Source organism: Lutjanus erythropterus, chromosome 22 (assembly GCF_056507025.1).
Source record: "Lutjanus erythropterus isolate fLutEry1 chromosome 22, fLutEry1.hap2, whole genome shotgun sequence".
In the NCBI taxonomy this organism is placed as follows: Eukaryota; Metazoa; Chordata; class Actinopteri; order Lutjaniformes; family Lutjanidae; genus Lutjanus; species Lutjanus erythropterus.
Window position 1 is genome coordinate 27043516 of NC_139338.1, and position 17642 is coordinate 27061157.

General features: G+C 40.2%; 1 protein-coding gene across 3 annotated transcripts in view; it reads right to left on the minus strand.

Annotated features, from left to right (window-relative positions):
• grip1 (glutamate receptor interacting protein 1) overlaps positions 1-17642 on the minus strand; it is a 76520-nt gene that overhangs the window by 11738 nt on the left and 47140 nt on the right. For all 3 annotated transcript variants that reach the window (XM_084711309.1, XM_084711307.1, XM_084711308.1), the window contains exons 2-13: positions 8074-8154; positions 6262-6397; positions 5127-5272; positions 4921-5004; positions 3837-3912; positions 3519-3664; positions 2849-2996; positions 2574-2743; positions 2158-2295; positions 1899-2048; positions 572-758; positions 138-283 (exon numbers count right to left, since the gene is read on the minus strand). In XM_084711309.1, the coding sequence (XP_084567435.1) occupies positions 138-283; positions 572-758; positions 1899-2048; positions 2158-2295; positions 2574-2743; positions 2849-2996; positions 3519-3664; positions 3837-3912; positions 4921-5004; positions 5127-5272; positions 6262-6397; positions 8074-8154 (1608 nt within the window). The remainder of the gene's footprint in view (positions 1-137; positions 284-571; positions 759-1898; positions 2049-2157; positions 2296-2573; positions 2744-2848; positions 2997-3518; positions 3665-3836; positions 3913-4920; positions 5005-5126; positions 5273-6261; positions 6398-8073; positions 8155-17642) is intronic.

The following is a 17642-nucleotide window of genomic DNA, read 5'->3' on the forward strand; positions in this document are numbered from 1 at the left end:
ATTTACTGGTGACTGATTTTTTTCAGCTGAAACTAAATAAAAAGGAACCACCTGTGTGCGTGTGTGTGTGTGTGTGTGTGTGTGTGTGTGTGTGTGTGTGTGTGTGTGTGTGTGTGTGCGTGCATGTGTGTGTGTACCGGCCACGTCGAACTCGATCTCCAGTGTGAGCTGAGCGGTGATGGACGAGTCTCTGAGCAGCTGATTGGTTTCTTCCAGAGTCGAGTCTTCAGTAGGAACTCCATTTATGGACAAAATCCTGTCGCCGATCTGCAGGATACCACACCTGCACACACACCAAACCAAGCCAGTAAGAATAATTCAATAAAGTAAAATAAAATAACAGCAATAACAATAATCATGGTATAAATAATAAAGAGAGTGAGGTAAAACACTTGGCTCCTGGATACGTGTCTTGGCAGATATAAACATATGTACAGTAACAAATAACTAAAAAATAACTTTAAACTGCATTTTATGTGTATGAAAGGTGATATAAACAGTAAAAGTATTATTATCAGATATACGTTGTCGTAGTATTATCTATCAGTCTTTTTGTATCAGGTGTCGTTACCTCTCAGCCGGGCTGTCGGGGTCGATGTAGGCGATGAGCGGCGGCGAGGAGAGCGTTTCCGTGGCGAAGACTCCACCCTGCAGCTGCAGGCCGAACCCCATGATGCCGTCGCCGAGCAACGTCACCTCCGTGGTTTCCGTGTGAACGACCTGACCGGCGAGACCCACAGTGCTGGATGCAAGAGACACTGACAGAGAGAGACACAGACAGAGAGACATTATTTCATTTTATATTTACATATATTTATTGCATTTTCAAATAATTATATATGGATTTATGTATTTATATTAATTTTTTATTTGATAGAAAATTTAAAAGTCAATCAAACAACCACAAAGAGACACAAAAGACTAAAAGAGATCCAAAAGAACCACAGACTGCAGATGAAGTAGCTGCTTTCAGTTTTTGTGTGTTTTGCTCCTCTAGCAGAGGTAGTGGCCGTTTTACATGTCTGTGCCCGGGGGCCCATTGTGTCATAATCTGTCCTTGCTCATCCAACTGTGTAAGCATCGTTCACAGGGCCTGAAACGATCTGACTTGTCTTAATTTAGAATAAAAGCAGTTCCTCAGTGTAGTTTACCCAGAATGAATGGCCGGCATGTGGTCGTGGTGCAACTGTAGAAATCCACTGCGAGAGATTTTAGAGAAACTGTTTCCACTTTTGAAGCAAACTCTTAGAGTCTTGTCACAAATCAGGGCTGGATTCTGTTGTGATCTCACACAATTTTGGTATACATGTCCCTATCCAACCCGAGCGACCCGAGCTCAGGGTGCTGCAGTCCCCGTACCTCCACGGCAGCCGGGACACAGCGAGACTGCTCACATACCAGCCTGAGACTCACACTGCAGCCGGGCAGTGATGCCACACACGTAATATGAAGTGATAAAAAGAGCAAAAATAAAAATGTGAATTCAATATTCTGCTTAAAAATGTCTCTTTCACAAAAGCACCATTATTTTATCTGAAAAGTGGATTTTTTTGATGCACCGGCCAACTTTCAAGTGCTTATAAAAAACATGAATGAAGCTAGAACAAAACTTTTTTGTGTTCCTGAAACTATCAGATCTGTTCTTTCTTTTGATATATTCCATGTTAATATTCTGAACACACAACTGAATATCCTGTGGGTGTTGAACATTTTTTGTCAAAAATGCTGATGGGGAAGGAGTTAAGTCCAGACAGTGTAATCTAATCAATCAATCTAATTTAAGTTGTACAATAATAAATCCCATAAATCTCACGCACTGGACCTTTAAAACATCAACAGTGATCTAAGGGGAGATTTGGGGTCAACAGCCCCGGTCAGAGGTCAGAGGTCAGACTCACAGGAGCTCTTGAAGTCCTTCTTCTTGGCCTTCCTCCTCATCAGCGTGCCCCGTGGACTCGTGGGATACATGTTCCTGGGCAGGGTGCTCATGTTGAGGGACGAGAGACTATATGCCGACATGGAGCCGGGAGAGAACGAGTGGCTGAGAGCTGCAGAGAGATGGAGAGAGAGAGTGATGATGATGATGACGATGATGATGAGTGAAGGTCTCTCTCCCAAAACAAAGCACTTCAGGAAGCGAGAGAGAGGTGGACGTACGAGGGTTGTTTGTATGGCGGTTGTGCGATCTGGCAGCTGATTGGTCGGGGTGGTACGTGTTGTAGTGGTAAGGAGGGAGGATGGGGGCGGAGCCTCCGGTCTCCCAGGGGAGGGGACGGGGACTACGCTGCACCTTGACTGCACACACACACACACACACACACACATACACACACACACAGAGGAGGGTGTTCAGGTTAAAACAGGAGGAAAGGTCAGAGGTCAGGAACCTGCCTGTATCACAGATTTATAAAAGACTACATCTTATTTATGTAATCTTTTATATTTACAATTCCGATTTATGTTGAATGTTTCACTGCTGCATTCAGGGCCGGTCGGGCCTGGTGTTGTATGTGTTAATACCGTGCTGCGGTGCGTTCAGGGCCGGTTGGGCCTGGTGTTGTGTGTGTTTATACCGTGCTGGGGTGCGTTCAGGGCCGGTCGGGCCTGATGCTGTGGCAGGATCTCCATGCGGACGGTCTGACAGGAGGCAGAGAGCAGCTGAGTGGCTTCAGCCAGAGAACAAAACTCCATCGACTTCCCATCAACAGACAGAATGTGGTCGCCTGCATGAAGAGCACCACACCTACACACACACACACACACACACACACACACACAATCAGTTCTGCAGGTTTGGGGGAAAAGTTGAATCAGTTTTTTTCTTGGTCAAAGGTCAGAGGTCAGGTACCTGTCTGCTATGCTGGCTGGTTTGACCTTGTCGATGATGATGACCTGCTTGTTGCAGAACATGGAGGTGGACAGAGCCACGCCCAGACTGGAGCCCGTCGCCTTGGCAACCTCGACGAGCAGTGGCCCCGACGCCGTGGCAACAGAATCTGACAGAGGACACACAGAATGTTAGTTTCATATGCTGCACATATTGGTGTTCCACATGGTTCAGTCCTCGGTCCTGTTTTATTTCTTCTCACCGTGTCTCTATTTGTCATCTCATATTATTCGTAGGACAAATTATGGATGGGAGATATGAAAATAAAATAATGTTATTCTGTGATGATTCTTGACAATATGACAAAATATTTAAATGTATGTATGCACCTAGAATATAGAATATTAGAATATTATCTACTAACAGCTTCAATAGCAGCTGTGAAGTCTTGATAGTACGCCTGGGAGTATTTTCACTACAGATAAATCTGTAAATCAAGTCCTCACACTGGAAAAACTGGAATCAACATTTTTGGCATTTTAGCTCAAAAATTCAATTATCAAAATAATTCTAATTAAATTTATGTTGATCAACTAACTGTTTTAGTTCTAGTTGTAGCTTTTACTCTTTGAATATTGATATTAGAGGGATAATCAATCAGTAAAATCACTAACAGAGAGTTTAAACTGACCCATCACGGAGACGTCATACTCGATCAGCAGCGTGGCTTCCTGCCCACACTGCTTCAGGATGCTCATGGCCTCTGATAGCGTGCTGCCGTGGAGACGAATCCCGTCGATGCTAAGCAACCGATCGCCTGGCTTCACGGTTCCTTCCCTGCAGAGACAGAGAGACAGAGACAGGGAGAGAGAGAGAGAGAGAGAGAGAGAGAGAGAGAGAGAGAGAGAGAGAGAGAGAGAGAGAGACGCAGGACAGTTTCTACAGACGCTCCTGAGAGAATAAAACCCTTCATATGGAGGGAAAGACAGCGAGGGCAGAGGTCGCTCACCTGTCAGCCGGACCGCCTGGCCTGATGGTTGTTATGACGATGGGGCGAGACTTGTTCCTGTCTTCATGGGCGCCACCTGCAAAGACACAGTCATGTCATGAATTTATTTTTAACACAAGGGTTGTCAAGATAGCAGAATTTCAAACTTGTACAGTAACAGTTTTAAAAACCAGTGTTCAACACCTCTTTTGATATCACTGCAAAAGGGAAGGGAACAAAAAATAGGATATTTTTTTCTTTTTGGTACAGAAAATATCACAAAACACTGTCTGGTTCTATTAAAGACTGAACTGAGGTCTTGAACAAGCACTTAGATCTTTTTACTTTTATATAGGGTTCCTCCAGGGTTCTTCAAGTTAAATTTAAGCCTTTTTAAGACCTTTTAATAGCAAGCAAGGAAGAAAAACTTTATTTCTATAGCACACTTCATTCCAGGTGGACACAGAACATGCTGCACAGAGACTGAGCCGTGAAAGGTGCAGCCACAAGAACAGATGTATAAAAAATACTGGAGTTAAAACCAATTAGGGAACTGGAACCATTTAAAAGGAAGAAAAGATAAGATATAATACGATAAAATAAAACTCAAAGTTAAGACCACTTAGAATGAAATTTAATACCAACACAACTGGCAAAAGTATTAAATGTGCAATGGAAAATGTATGATTTTAAGCCCTTGAAAACAATTATTTACGTTGCTGAATTGAGTAAATTATAATACTCACAGATTCATGTTGCCAGGAACAGGTTTAACCCACTCGCATTTTGGATTCTGCTGCCTTAGGTTCTTTTTCATTACTAAATAATCGCTTTTTTAAAAATATATTATTTTAATAAAAGAATAAATTCAGGGCAGGATTAAAATTGAATATTTTAAAAATAACTGAATGTTATTTTAGGAGCAGCAACAGTCACTTATAATATCTCACTGGAAACAAAACTAAAATGTCAATAAAATAAATCATATTCCTGACATCAAGCGATTGTTGTATTGCTGTAAACAATGTCTTATTGAAAAGCACTGTAATATCATTACTTTTGACAACTTTAACACACACAAAGACACACACAGAGCTCTTCTCACCTCTGATGACGAAGCCAAAACTGTTTCCTTCTTTGTGAAGCGTGACCTCGACGTTCTTAAACATGACCCCTGACCCCTGCACGGCTGCAACACACCACAACACCAACACATAAACATCGCCTCTGACTCTGCAGCTTTAAAAATGCACCGAATACACTCCTAATACACTCCTGTTCCACTCGTGTTACTGCTGCTACAGTACTTACAGACAGGCGGCAGTTCGTACTCGACCTCCAGTACGACTCGCTCCCCGACGTTCTTCAGCAGACTGATGATCTCATCGTGTCTGAACTTGGCCAGGTTGATGCCGTTTACAGCACGAATGTAGTCGCCCACGTTCAGCTGGTCGCTCCTGCACAGACAGAACAAACATCAGCTTCACTTTCACTTTAAAAGGGAAATACGTGAGACAGCTGGACAGAATTTGTTCAGATTTTGTACAAATGTCCACTTGGACACTTAAACTCGATTGATTGATTGATTGATTGATTATGTCTAGTGTCCTGATGATACGTGATTGTATGACATTAACTGTACATGTGTATTAAACTCATATATTCAAGAAAGAACAACTGCGGCTCCTCGTTCATCCTTTTGTTCAAAGTGAAATGTGACCAGACGTTTTCTTCATTAGTTATAAAACTGGACTATGAAATCAAGTTGATCTAAAATAGATTATGCTTGAAAAAACAAAGAAAGAAATCAAAAACGTGAATAAATGTTGTTTCTAGATGCATTCATATCTCTGACTCTCAATGCAATGCAGACCAATGTTCATTTGGACATACGTGATGGACAGTCACACTAACTCCGTGTTCAGAACTTAAAAACAAATTTTATATGAATGTTATTCAGTTTTATTGCATTTCTGAAAATGTCTGCTGGAGTGAAACATGTTGTATTGTGTCAAATAAAACAAGATGACCGACCCAAAAATGCAGACAGGCGTGAAGAGGAGGTAAAATAATGTTCAACAGGCTTATGTTAAAGGCAGCCAGGTCAAAACCAGAAAGCCCCAAAACAACAAACAAATCAAAGGAGGGTAAATGAAGAACACAAAAATTAAACTTAAGTCCAAAACACAGGGACAGACACATAAGGGTGACAACAAACTGACAAAGAAGTAATGATACATAGGTGAAACACATCATAATCAAAAAGGGCAGGAAAAAGATGTAAAATCAGAGAAACAAGAGGGAAGGAAAAAAACTACACAATAAAACAGGAAATGACCGACAAAAACCCCAAACAGAGAAGCCAAAAAGATCCAGAAGAGCTTATAACATAATAAAACTACAACAGATGAATAGATTAGGTTCAAACAGAGCTATGAAGTGTTACCTGGCAGCGATGCCTCCCTGTCGCAGGTTTGACACCCGGGGCTTTCCATCTTTGTCGATGCCGCCTGAAACCGTCAGCCCGAGCGTCGTCCCCTCCTTCTTCATCAGCTCCACCACCGAGCAGCCCCGAAACTCGTCTGCATCACACCAAGAACAGGTGATCGGTCCAACGGTTTCTACTTTATCTCTCCCTCTTTTCTGTGTCTGCACTCTGACTTCACAGTTTTCTCCCCTAACTCTCTCTCAGCACAGAGAAATAAAATAATAATCTGGAAAAAGAGAGAAGTGAAGTCATCTTCTATTCTGTCTCCCATCTATATTTCATCAAATGCCTGAAATATTTAACAGCGGGAGAGATGGCGAGAGCGAGAGAGGGAGATATTTCAGAGCAGACCTGCTACACTCTGATGTGAGCAGTCCTCAGGTGATAAAACAGAAAGCAGAATTTCATTAAAAAGTTGTATTTTAATATTAATCAAGCCAGGCTTTGCCCTCCTTCATTCAGACAGGATTAAGATATCTGATCTTTCACAGTGACCATCATTGCCTTCTCCTCCCTCATCTTCTTCCACCAAAGAGGCTTTACAAAGAGCGACAGTGTCTGACTCACAAACCCCCAAAATCTGATCAAAATATTAGACGAACCAATTTCCAGCAGCGGCGGGGGAGAAACTTTTGAAAGTGTTACTTCAGAAACTGCCAGTTAACTTTGCACTGAAAGAAGCTGAATCACAACAAAGCTTCTCTCAGACGAAAAGAGTTTGTTAAAGCTGCAGATTTGACTTTAAATCTGAATTAGCTTCTTCTCAGCCTCAATAAGAAGTGTGTCCGCAGCAGAGCACCCGTTATCAGTAAATTTAGATTCTACCATGAGCTTGTTTTTGATTTCTTCCAGTAGTTTTCGTAAAGGCAGATGCCGACTTTAACTTGCACCATGGCCTCCAAAACCAATTGGACTAAGAAGATCCCAAAAAAAGGTGCTGGTCACTGAGGCCAACCAGATTATCCTGCTTGTTCTGAGCATCAAAAGTCTATATCATCAGCCCTCTCTACTTAAGTCAAATTGGCGTTTGCATCTGTAGAAACTAAATTAGATGAGGTGAAATTAACCCAGGAACTCTTTCAGGATCTTGAGGCATCATGCTCCATCTAAAACATGCCCCCAAACCCACCATCACAGAGGTACAAAACCGACAAAAATACAAAGTAATATTAGGATTGTCAGTCTGCCAGAGTCCCCAGCCCTGTTTGTAACACATTACGACAAAAGTTGACAAAAGTTCCAGATGGTACAAATAAGTCCTCTCCGTTCCATCCTGTTTTTCTGGTTCCCCCTTTGGCAGCTACCTCGGACACTGACCCAGGACCTGAAGCAGACGTATGGGAGAAGCATATTCCAGGAGAAGCAGAAGGCTGGAAGGTTCTCCTTCAGTCTAACAGCTCTCTGTGATCACTGACATTGTTCTGACAACTGTCCCAGGTCCTCGATGTCGCTGTTTACTTGTTATATTATCTAAATATTGTAAATTTCTGATTGCATCACCCTGATACGAGTTGCAAGTAGGCCACCAGTTCCAGGTGGGAGGAGATAAACTGCGACTGCAAGCATCTTCCTGCAGGTCACACGGATAGAAAACATCAGCTTGTGTTTGTGTGTGTGTTCTATTTTCAGACCTGTTATCTTCATCGGTGTGCTTATTAGCTCTGCTGGTGGAATCACAGAGCAGAACCAAAAGAGAAACAGAACAGAAAGGATAGAAGAGATCACACAGAACGCCATAACGGTGTGATGTATGTTTTATGTGCGTGTTACCTGGTATACTCTGCCTCCTGATGGCCAGCGCTCCATCTGGAGGTCGCGACCCGGCGGAGTGTTTGGTGTACGGCCCCTCATCTGAAACACAAAGAGAAACACACAAATACATATTACTTTGACCTGCTCCAAACTTTTTACCAATTTGTTTAACTGGTTCTGAAGCTCAATCATTTATTGTCACTGCTTCCAAACCTCTACCAGTTTCTCTAAATGGTTCTGAGGCCTTACATATAAATGGTTCTGGAGGTGTACCAGTTCCTCTTAACTGGTGATGAAGTTCTACTGGTTTCTGTACATATCTCTGAAACTCCATCTCAACCTCATAGTGGTACCAAGCCTTTCCCAGTGCTTTAAACTGGTTCTGAGGCTCTACCAGATGCTCTACCAGTTCCTGTATGTAGCTCTGGCGCTCTACCACTTTCTCAAACAGGACTCAAGCAACTGGAACCAAAAAATGGCAGGCTTTCCTCAGGAACCAAAGTGGGCGTGTCGTGTTCTACAAGATATTGTGCATTGTGCAACACCCTCTGCTGCTGCCATCCTTGAAACAACGGTTCTGTTTAAAACTGGCTGGTTCACTAGATAGCACCAAGGTTCCATGGATCTTGAATGGAATCCGTTCAAGAACCAGAGTTTATTTGGTAGAAAAGAACCCTAAAAAATGGGTGAGAAACAGACATATGCCCATCTTTAGTGATTCTGAAGCTCTACCAGTTCCTCTGACTGGTTATGAAGCTCAACCAGATCTTTTCCACGCTTCTGAAACTCTAACAGCTCATCTAAAAGGTTCTACCAGTTCTTTCAAAAACAGACCATGACCATGAATTTGCATACAAAACACACACAGACAGAAACATCAAAGGTCACCACATCTAGTCTTCTGAGACTGAAATGTCATTGACAGGCTCCCATAATACATCTGTACTCACCATCATCATCATCATCAGACACAGCAGAACTCCCACCACAAAAATACATCTCAAAGCTAAGATGCTAACTGAAGAAACACCAATAAGCCACTGTAATCATCCTAATAAAAGCTTTCTGGCCTCACTAGCCACAAGTTAGCATCCTCTGCTTCAGATGATGCTACTTGTTAGCATCTGACACAGCTCTAAAAACTGACTGAATGACTTTTGCTGTCCAGTTTACTGCCTGATGCTGCTGCTGAGAGGTCTGTCAAGTCAGCCTGTTCTCATGAATAAAGTAACTACTGCCAGAAAGAGGTGACCTCATCAGTACAGGGACCAATCCCAGTGGAGAACACAGTGGTCTATCTAAGTCTAGACCAATCCCTGCAGTCCATTGGGAGACCCCCCCGATGATGTAATTGCACAGATGAGACAGCAGAGGTGGAGCTAAACCATGAACCATGACATCAGATCAATGTGGTTGCAGAGCTTTGATTAGATAAGCGTTTTAATTGATGATTGATGTTATTAGAAAATTGGATACAAATCAGACAGAAGACTGGAAATGGTTGAAAGAAGAAGTTCTGGAGCAACACATAACTGAAATTATATTGCTTAAATGTCGGTTATTAGATGTATGTGCAGGTTGACATAAAGGCATCAATAGAAACAGATTGCCAGAAATGGAATACATCGATCGAATCATAATTTAACCAAAGATCAAAACCAGGAGTGTCAGATTCTTACAGTTTTCCCATTCTTCCTGCTGATGCCTCACGTCTGTACCCACTTTCATCGTCTCAAAGGTTCAGTTTTTCAGCCTATAGAAACTTAGTTCTCTGTTATTTACCCGGTTGGTAGAGCATCCCACCGCACAGCAGCTTTTAGACGTTTTTCTGTTGTTTGCTAACAGATGGAAATTACAAGGAGGCACCTTCACACAATATAAAGTCAGTGGAGAGCGATGAATTGTTTTCCCCTCTGGTGTTGGTGGGAATTAATAGTGCTCCGTCTCTAAAGTCATTCATGGAAAGAATTGGATTGGAAGTTAAAAATCAGGTTTTCTGGGACCCCCGGTGATTGTGACAACATTTAATAGGGCCTCCTCAGCTGCTCTGTGCTGGAGGAAGTGTGAAAAGATTGGTTACCATATTTTCCAGGATCACCAGGCAACAATAACAACATCAGCATCTGCAACAACTACAGAAACAAGAGCAGAAAAAACAGCACCGCAACATTAAACACAATAAGCAACTGACAGCCCGACAATGACACCTAACCCTAACCATCACAAAACCTGAATGATTAATTGATCCACAGATTAGTTGATAGGCTAAATGTCATTAAATTCAGAATATTCATTTACAGTATTTTGATGATCATGGAAGAGTATTAGTTGAAGTGTTGAGAGTAGCATTAAAATACCAAAATGCAAAAACAGAAAAAAGAAAAAGAAGTAATCTTCTACCCCTAATACTTAAAAGTTCAACTTTATTCTCGAAATGCAAATCTCTCATTTTTTTCCCTTTGCATGGCCTTTCTTGATGTTCATGATTATTTATTTATCATTAGTAGTAGTAGTATTAGACACAGAAGTAGCAGTAGTAATATTACATTAGGATAAATGGAACATCAGTCTGGACAGGTTGTGTAGTTTGTGTGATGGCGTCCTTCAGCTGTTGTGGGTTGCTGTAGGATTGTGGCTTGTGACATTAACATGTGCTGCAGATAAGCTGAGAGACGGCCCTAATTTGCAAATCCATCCCACGATGCATTGCATGATGCATGCAGCAGAGTTTATATTTTCTATTTTGGGTGGTTAGTACATTTCTTCACTCCAGCTTTATCATACTACACAAAAATGTGTTTCCCTTTTGTTACATGCAAATACAGAGTAGAAATGTCCAGCAATTGGCAACAATTATTGTTATTTTCATCATGGACTAACCTGTCCTTTATTTTCTAAATTAATTGATTAATTATTTGATCTATAGAATGTCAGAAAATGGTGAAAATGTTGATAACTGTTTCCCAAAACCCAATAAAAATATTATGTCCATATCGAGCCCTAATACAGATACCGGATCAGATCAGTTCCATTTCGTTCCAGTGTCTTTGGACTCTGGACTGTTGACAAGAAAAAAACAAGCTTTTAAAAGACTTGAGAAACATCCCTCACTATTTTTAGACATATTGTAGACCACTCAACTAATCAAAAAGATTAAACTTAAAGACGATAACTATAAATCACAGCGTTTACAGGCAACATCAGAGGAGCAGCTGTTAAATTGTCAGTGGAGTCTGTATATCAGCAGGATGAGAATCACTTCATCCTTCTTGATGAATCGGTTTCGTCTCTTCTGTGTTTTATTTTATTACCGTTTAGCGTCGTGTCTTTCTATTTTGGTCTTCTGTTTGGTTCTATTTTATTTTGTTCTAGTCTATTCTAATCTGCTCTAGATCTATTCTGTTTGGTTCCAGCAGCTGAGCTCGGAAACACAATGAGACCGTGAACACACACACACACACACACACACACACACACACACACACACACACACACACACACACCATAGCTAACTGAAGATGAAAGCCTCCTCCTCCACATGTAGGACAGCAGCATTCCTCTCTTTCAGGCTCCATCTACAGTATATATAATACTATACTCTACACACTGAGGTTCGTTATATAAGACATAAATCATCTTAGCTCGTTGTATCACGGAGCTACAATTGTTTAAACAAGGTCACACACAAGTGGCGGAGGAAGTTATTCAGATTCTTTAGTTAACTCAAAGTACAAAGTGTTTTTACTTGTATATTTCATATCCATTGAGGGTTAGAGGGACACAGTGATGATACATTTTTAATTGTTATACTTTAATTTAAGGAGGTCAAAGTGTAGAAGCTCAAAAACACTCTTGCATGTGAAAGAAAAGCTGCGGTTGTACCGCTTATCGCCTGAAGATCATATTAACGCTGAACTTGCTCTCCTCACACAGAGTTGAAGACTTGAACGAGATGCTGCTCAGCAGCAGCGAGTGTAAAGGTATTAATAGAGGTTAATGATCATCAACTGTGATAAACACTGTAGGAGGCAACATCAGCACGTCTTCATCTGCAGGATGAAGACCGCTGCTCTGTAACGATGCAATTAAATCTGTTCAGCCAGAGGGATCGTGGAAACTGGATATATTTGGACTGGAACTAATACATTCATTATCTATTAATCCACCAATTACTTTTATAGATTAATGGAATTATTGTTCGGTTTATAACAGATCAAACAATAGCAAAGTTCATCAATGAGTCCAAGTGGATGTTTGTGGTAAATTTAAATAAATTCCTGAAATGTCACGTTTACAAAAGTGGGACGGACATGAGCTCACAGTGACCTTTAACCACCAAAACATAATCAGTTCATCATTGAGTCCAAGTGGACATTTGCAACAAGTTTAAAGAAATTCCAGCGTGTTCTTGAGATATTACATTAACAAGAATGAGATGACCATACAGACGGACAGACAACCTGACAATCCCTCTGACCACAGCGGTCGCTGAAAAGTCTTCAAAAGAACTGGTTCTAAATGATCCAATACATCAGAATCATCATCCTCTAAGCTTATTAATTCCTATTTTTCTGATTCTGAAAACAATTATGTCAAACTCAGGCATCTAAGCTGCAATAAATTTGCATCAAGCAGTCATGGCGTGGGATCGACAGCAATATGCTATAACATCTTTCTATGCAGCATTCCTTTGTATGTGACACTGAACACACGAGTGCTTCTCAGCTGAGCAGCACGTCAGTTACCAAGGATAAATATCCTGTTATGACAACTTTAGTCCCTGAAAACATAATGGCTCTGGCCTTGGCTGCTGCCGGCGCAGAGGCATAAAAAAACATCTTCAAATGACTTTTTATGTCCAACCAAGAGTCTAAAACGCCATAATATTCAATTTAATACAATGTAAGAGTAAGCATGGGAACAGAGAGCTGTTTCCAAATTGTCTGATCCATCAGAATAATATGCCTCCAAACTTATTGAATTTTTATCAGTGCTGACACGTTTTTCTGACAGTTGTTCGTTGCAAAACAATGACGTCAAATATGTCCAAAGAACACCAACAATATGCTCAAACATCTTTCTGCACATGAGCTTAAATTCCAGTAATGCCATGTATGTGACATGAGTGTGGCTGCTTCACAGCTGAGCAGCACGTCTGTTACTGAGGGTAACTGTCCTGTTATAACATCATCAGTGCAACACAGAAAACAATGGAGCTTTTGCACACCTGAGACGTGCATGGACGCCTTTTTTATTCTGTTTCTATCCTGTGTTCAGACATTTGCTGAAAACCTGTGTGGGCCCATTTTTTTTACCACACAGGAAATTGATCAGGAATCAATAAGTGCATCAATAAAGAAACTGACCTGAGGCAGAATAGATATTGGCACTGGTGACAAAAAAATCTTTTCAATTTCCATTCCTATGTAACAGACAGGGTTCCGTCACCTTTTCTAAGGTCAAATTCAAGCATCTTCAAGGTGCATTTTCAAACTTTTCCAGGAACAAACAGCTGTGGTAAATTACATATTTATATAAAACTATTTAAATGTCAAAGTTAGTAGCTCTATTTAATACTTTTCAATGATTAAATATTTGTAAAACCCACAGACAGACATAAAGGGCGACCAATAGCATTGATTTATGAAAAAATAAAAAATGTCAACCACGATTTGTGCCCAACAGCAACAATATATAAACTCAAAATGATCATTTTACTTTTTCTTCACGTTAAATCAGATATTATTGTGTTATTAACAACCAAAATTATGTATCATGGTCGGACTCCATAGAGGGAAGACATATTAAACCAAAACACAAAATGTGTCACCTGTCTGTCCGTAGAAGTGGCATCTGATAAAACCTGACTGAGCCAATGTCCAATTTATTCTATTTCTTTATCTAAAAAGCAAAGTATTCAGTCAAATGGTGATTTATTATGAAAGTAATGCAACTGCAATTTTAAGCATTTTCAAGCATTAATCCAATGTGCAAGCAAACTTTGAAAACACTCAAATAAAACTCAAGTGTTTTCAAATATTTCCAGCTCTCGTAAAAACCCTGAAGAGAAGTGAGAGCAGCAAATAGTCACATTTGTGGAGATGTGATTAGAGAATATTTTGGCAGTTTTTTGGCAAGGAAAATGTACTTGAAGTATTCAAAGTAATGTAGTAAAATCTCCCTGCGACTTCTTTACTATTATATATTATTATATATGAAATCATTACATGATTCTGACTCATGCATTAATATAAAATCAGAATTTTATCGTTGTAGTCAGCTGAGATTAAGCTAATTTTGAACTAATTAATATTTTCATTCTGGATTAATCTGCTCATTATTTTATCCATTAATCTTTTTTTTTTTTAAGTTTGTAAAAGTTCTACAAACATTAAGAAAACCTGTCAACCCAGGGACCAAAGTGACACTTTCACCATATTTGTTTTGTCCAATTGATAGTCCAAATCTCAACATTATTATAAAAAAAATATTCCAATAATTAAGAGGAAAAGCAGTAAATCTTCACATTTGAGAAACTGAAGCCATAAATTCTTTATAGTTACTGAGATGTTGTGCAGCAGAAGAAGAAAAAGGCATGAGAATTTGTACTTTCTTTCTGCTGTAACGCTGAAAATTTCCCCGCCGTGGGACTAATAGAGGACTATCTTATCTTATCTAAATGTACTCAGTCACTTCACACTAAACCTCCTGCAGTTCGATTGGCTCATTAATATTTAGGTGCAACAGGAATCTGCCTCAGGTCTGCAAACAGTTGTCTGACCTTCATCAGCAGAGGTCACCTGACCACAAACACACATCGCCGTCTCAAATAAAACCACTCCACTACAGTTCACTACAGTTTCCTGATTACTTTACAGGTACAGATTTTACATAAAGTACATGAAGAAAACATTAAGTGGTTAAATTTAGCTCAATAAACCACTGACAGATTTGTGTTGGAAAAATCTGTTTCAGTTCTCTTTAAGCCTGAAGCAAAAATCCAAATTAACTGGGACCCAGTGTTCCTGCTGGAGGGAATGTGGATCAGCATGTTTGGGGGGAAAGTGGAGCACTTTGTGTAATTTTGTTCTCTGTGTATCTTAAAAGTTATGATTAAGGTTTGTGCAAAACTCAGGGATCTGTAGCCAGAATATGTTAGAAATTGAGTATAATACGTTTTCATTGATGTATAATCACCTGAAAAGAAGAACTGTTGTGTTTTCGTGTTAAAATTAGCAGTTTATATCTACAGAGGCAGCAGGTCGTCTTCTATGGAGGCTGTAGAAGGAGGTAATTTCATGATTTGTTACAGTTAATGACACATTTCTCCTTAAATATGTCCTGTCCAAGCATTTAAAATGCTCTATAAAAGCCAAAGTCTTTGCTATTAGTGAAGGTTTTTCTTGATGAAGTTTACTATAATAAAAAAAAAAACTAGCTGAACATCTGAAGAGTCAGAGCTGTTCTTGTTGTCATGGTGATATCAGTTGAATAGATGTAATTATTGGTTATAGTATCAGTATAAGCAGTGAGAGGGAGGTAATTATCGGTTACTGTATCAGCTGAAAAAAATAGATATTGTGCATTCCTAATTTCTACTTCTATTCTTACTGTAGTTTCATATACTTCTATTTTTTTTTTTTTTTCTCTCTATTTATCAGTATTTATTTCTGTTCTTGTGCTGCTGCAACACTTGATTTGGTCTTTTATTGCTTCTGTAGCGTTTCTATTTTTTGTTATATTCTCATTTATACACAGTATTATTTGCTTTTTACTTTTATCTATTTATCAGTACTTATTTCTGTCCTTGTGCTGCTGTAACGCTGGAACTACCCCTGGGATCAAAAAGGATTATCTTATCATATCTTTACTTGTAATGGAGTAAATCTAATTCTTGCCCCTGTACAAATTCTTCTACTTTACTTATTAGTGGTTAACAAATAAAGTTAATTGTCATGTCTAATCTAGGACTGCAGTGTCTATAAAATATCAGAAAAGTGTGAAAAATGTCCATAAATGATTTGTTTTGTCAGTCCATAACCAAAGACATTCAATTTGATAAAAACAGACTGAGAAAAGAAAGTAAATTTCCAAAGTTGAGAGGCTGAAAACAGTATTTTCTACAATTTTGCATGAAAGAATAACTTAAATGATCCATTGGTTTGATTCTCTTTTACCACTTGTGCGGATCGGCCCCAAAGTTGCCAGATTTACTAGCCAGACGTGGCATTTCACTTGCCTCATGCAAGCAGGTAATACTTACTGCTGGGCCCTGTTTCAAACTGTTTTAATTCATCTTAGACTATATCATATTTATATTATATTCCTATATTATACAGACAAACATTAAGTGTCATTAGTTAATCGTATCATATATTAGTCTGCTGTTAGATCTGCTGAGTTTGATGCTAACATGGTCACATTTACCTTTTCATTTTGTTTTTTATTGCTTTTGATTCTATTTTTATTACATTCTTATTTCCATACACTCATGATTATGTATTTTACTTTTTTTTTTATTAATCAGTACTTGTCTGTCCTTGTGCTGCTGCAACACTTCAATCAATAACCCTTGTGTGGATCAAAAAAGGATTATCTCATCTTCATCTTATCTTATCTTTACTTTTCAAAGTATTTCTTACGTTGTGGTAAAACTACTCCTAAATAAAAATCTGAATACTTCATCCGCCGAGTCGTGTTACAGTATTTCAAAAAACACCTGAAGCTTCAACCTGCATCAGACTTTGAGAGCAAAATCACATCCTGCACACACACACACACTCCCACATACACACACGCACACACACTTTCCGTCTGTGCCCTCCTTTCTCCTCTATTCCGGCTCTCCCCTGTTAATACACACCATGAATATTACATTCATGAAAATAAGATGCTATCTCTCTCTCTGCTGCTGCTCACATTCACTCTGAAGGTCTCTCATCCACAGCAACCTGCAGTGATCGACTGAATGAATCCATCTGGAGATCATTTTCAACGCCACACACACGCGCGCGCACACACACACACACGCACACGCACACACAGCTGTCTCTGGTCATACACAACCAGCTCTGTCTCTCGTCTCAATGTCAGCAGTTTACCAGCAAATGACGCCCGACCACACACACACATGTATGTTGCACATGCAAACATGCTCATCCCTCCATCACACACACATGCATCACACACACACTCTCTCTCTCTCTGTTTCTCAGTGTTTCTCTCTGTCTCTCTACCTTTGTTCACCCTGCGCAGGATCTGGCAGCGACATTTAAACGACACGGCGATCATGGTGAAGCCGAGCCGAGCGTCGCCTCCCCCCCAGCGCCATGCAGATGCAGCCGCCACAAACTACACCTCCTACTCCTCCTCCTCTTCTTTCTCCTTCCTCCTCCTCCTCCTCTTCCTCCTCCTCCTCCTCCTCTTCCTCTGTGAGCGACCAAGAGACGGGCAAGCTCCTTAAACAGAAACCATCATGGAGACGGTTCCCGAGGCTGAGGCAGAGAGGAGAGCGCTGCAGATGTGAAGCTCCTCCATAAAATGAGGCAGCGGAGGAGCAGGAGGGAGGGAGGGAGGGAGGCAGCGGA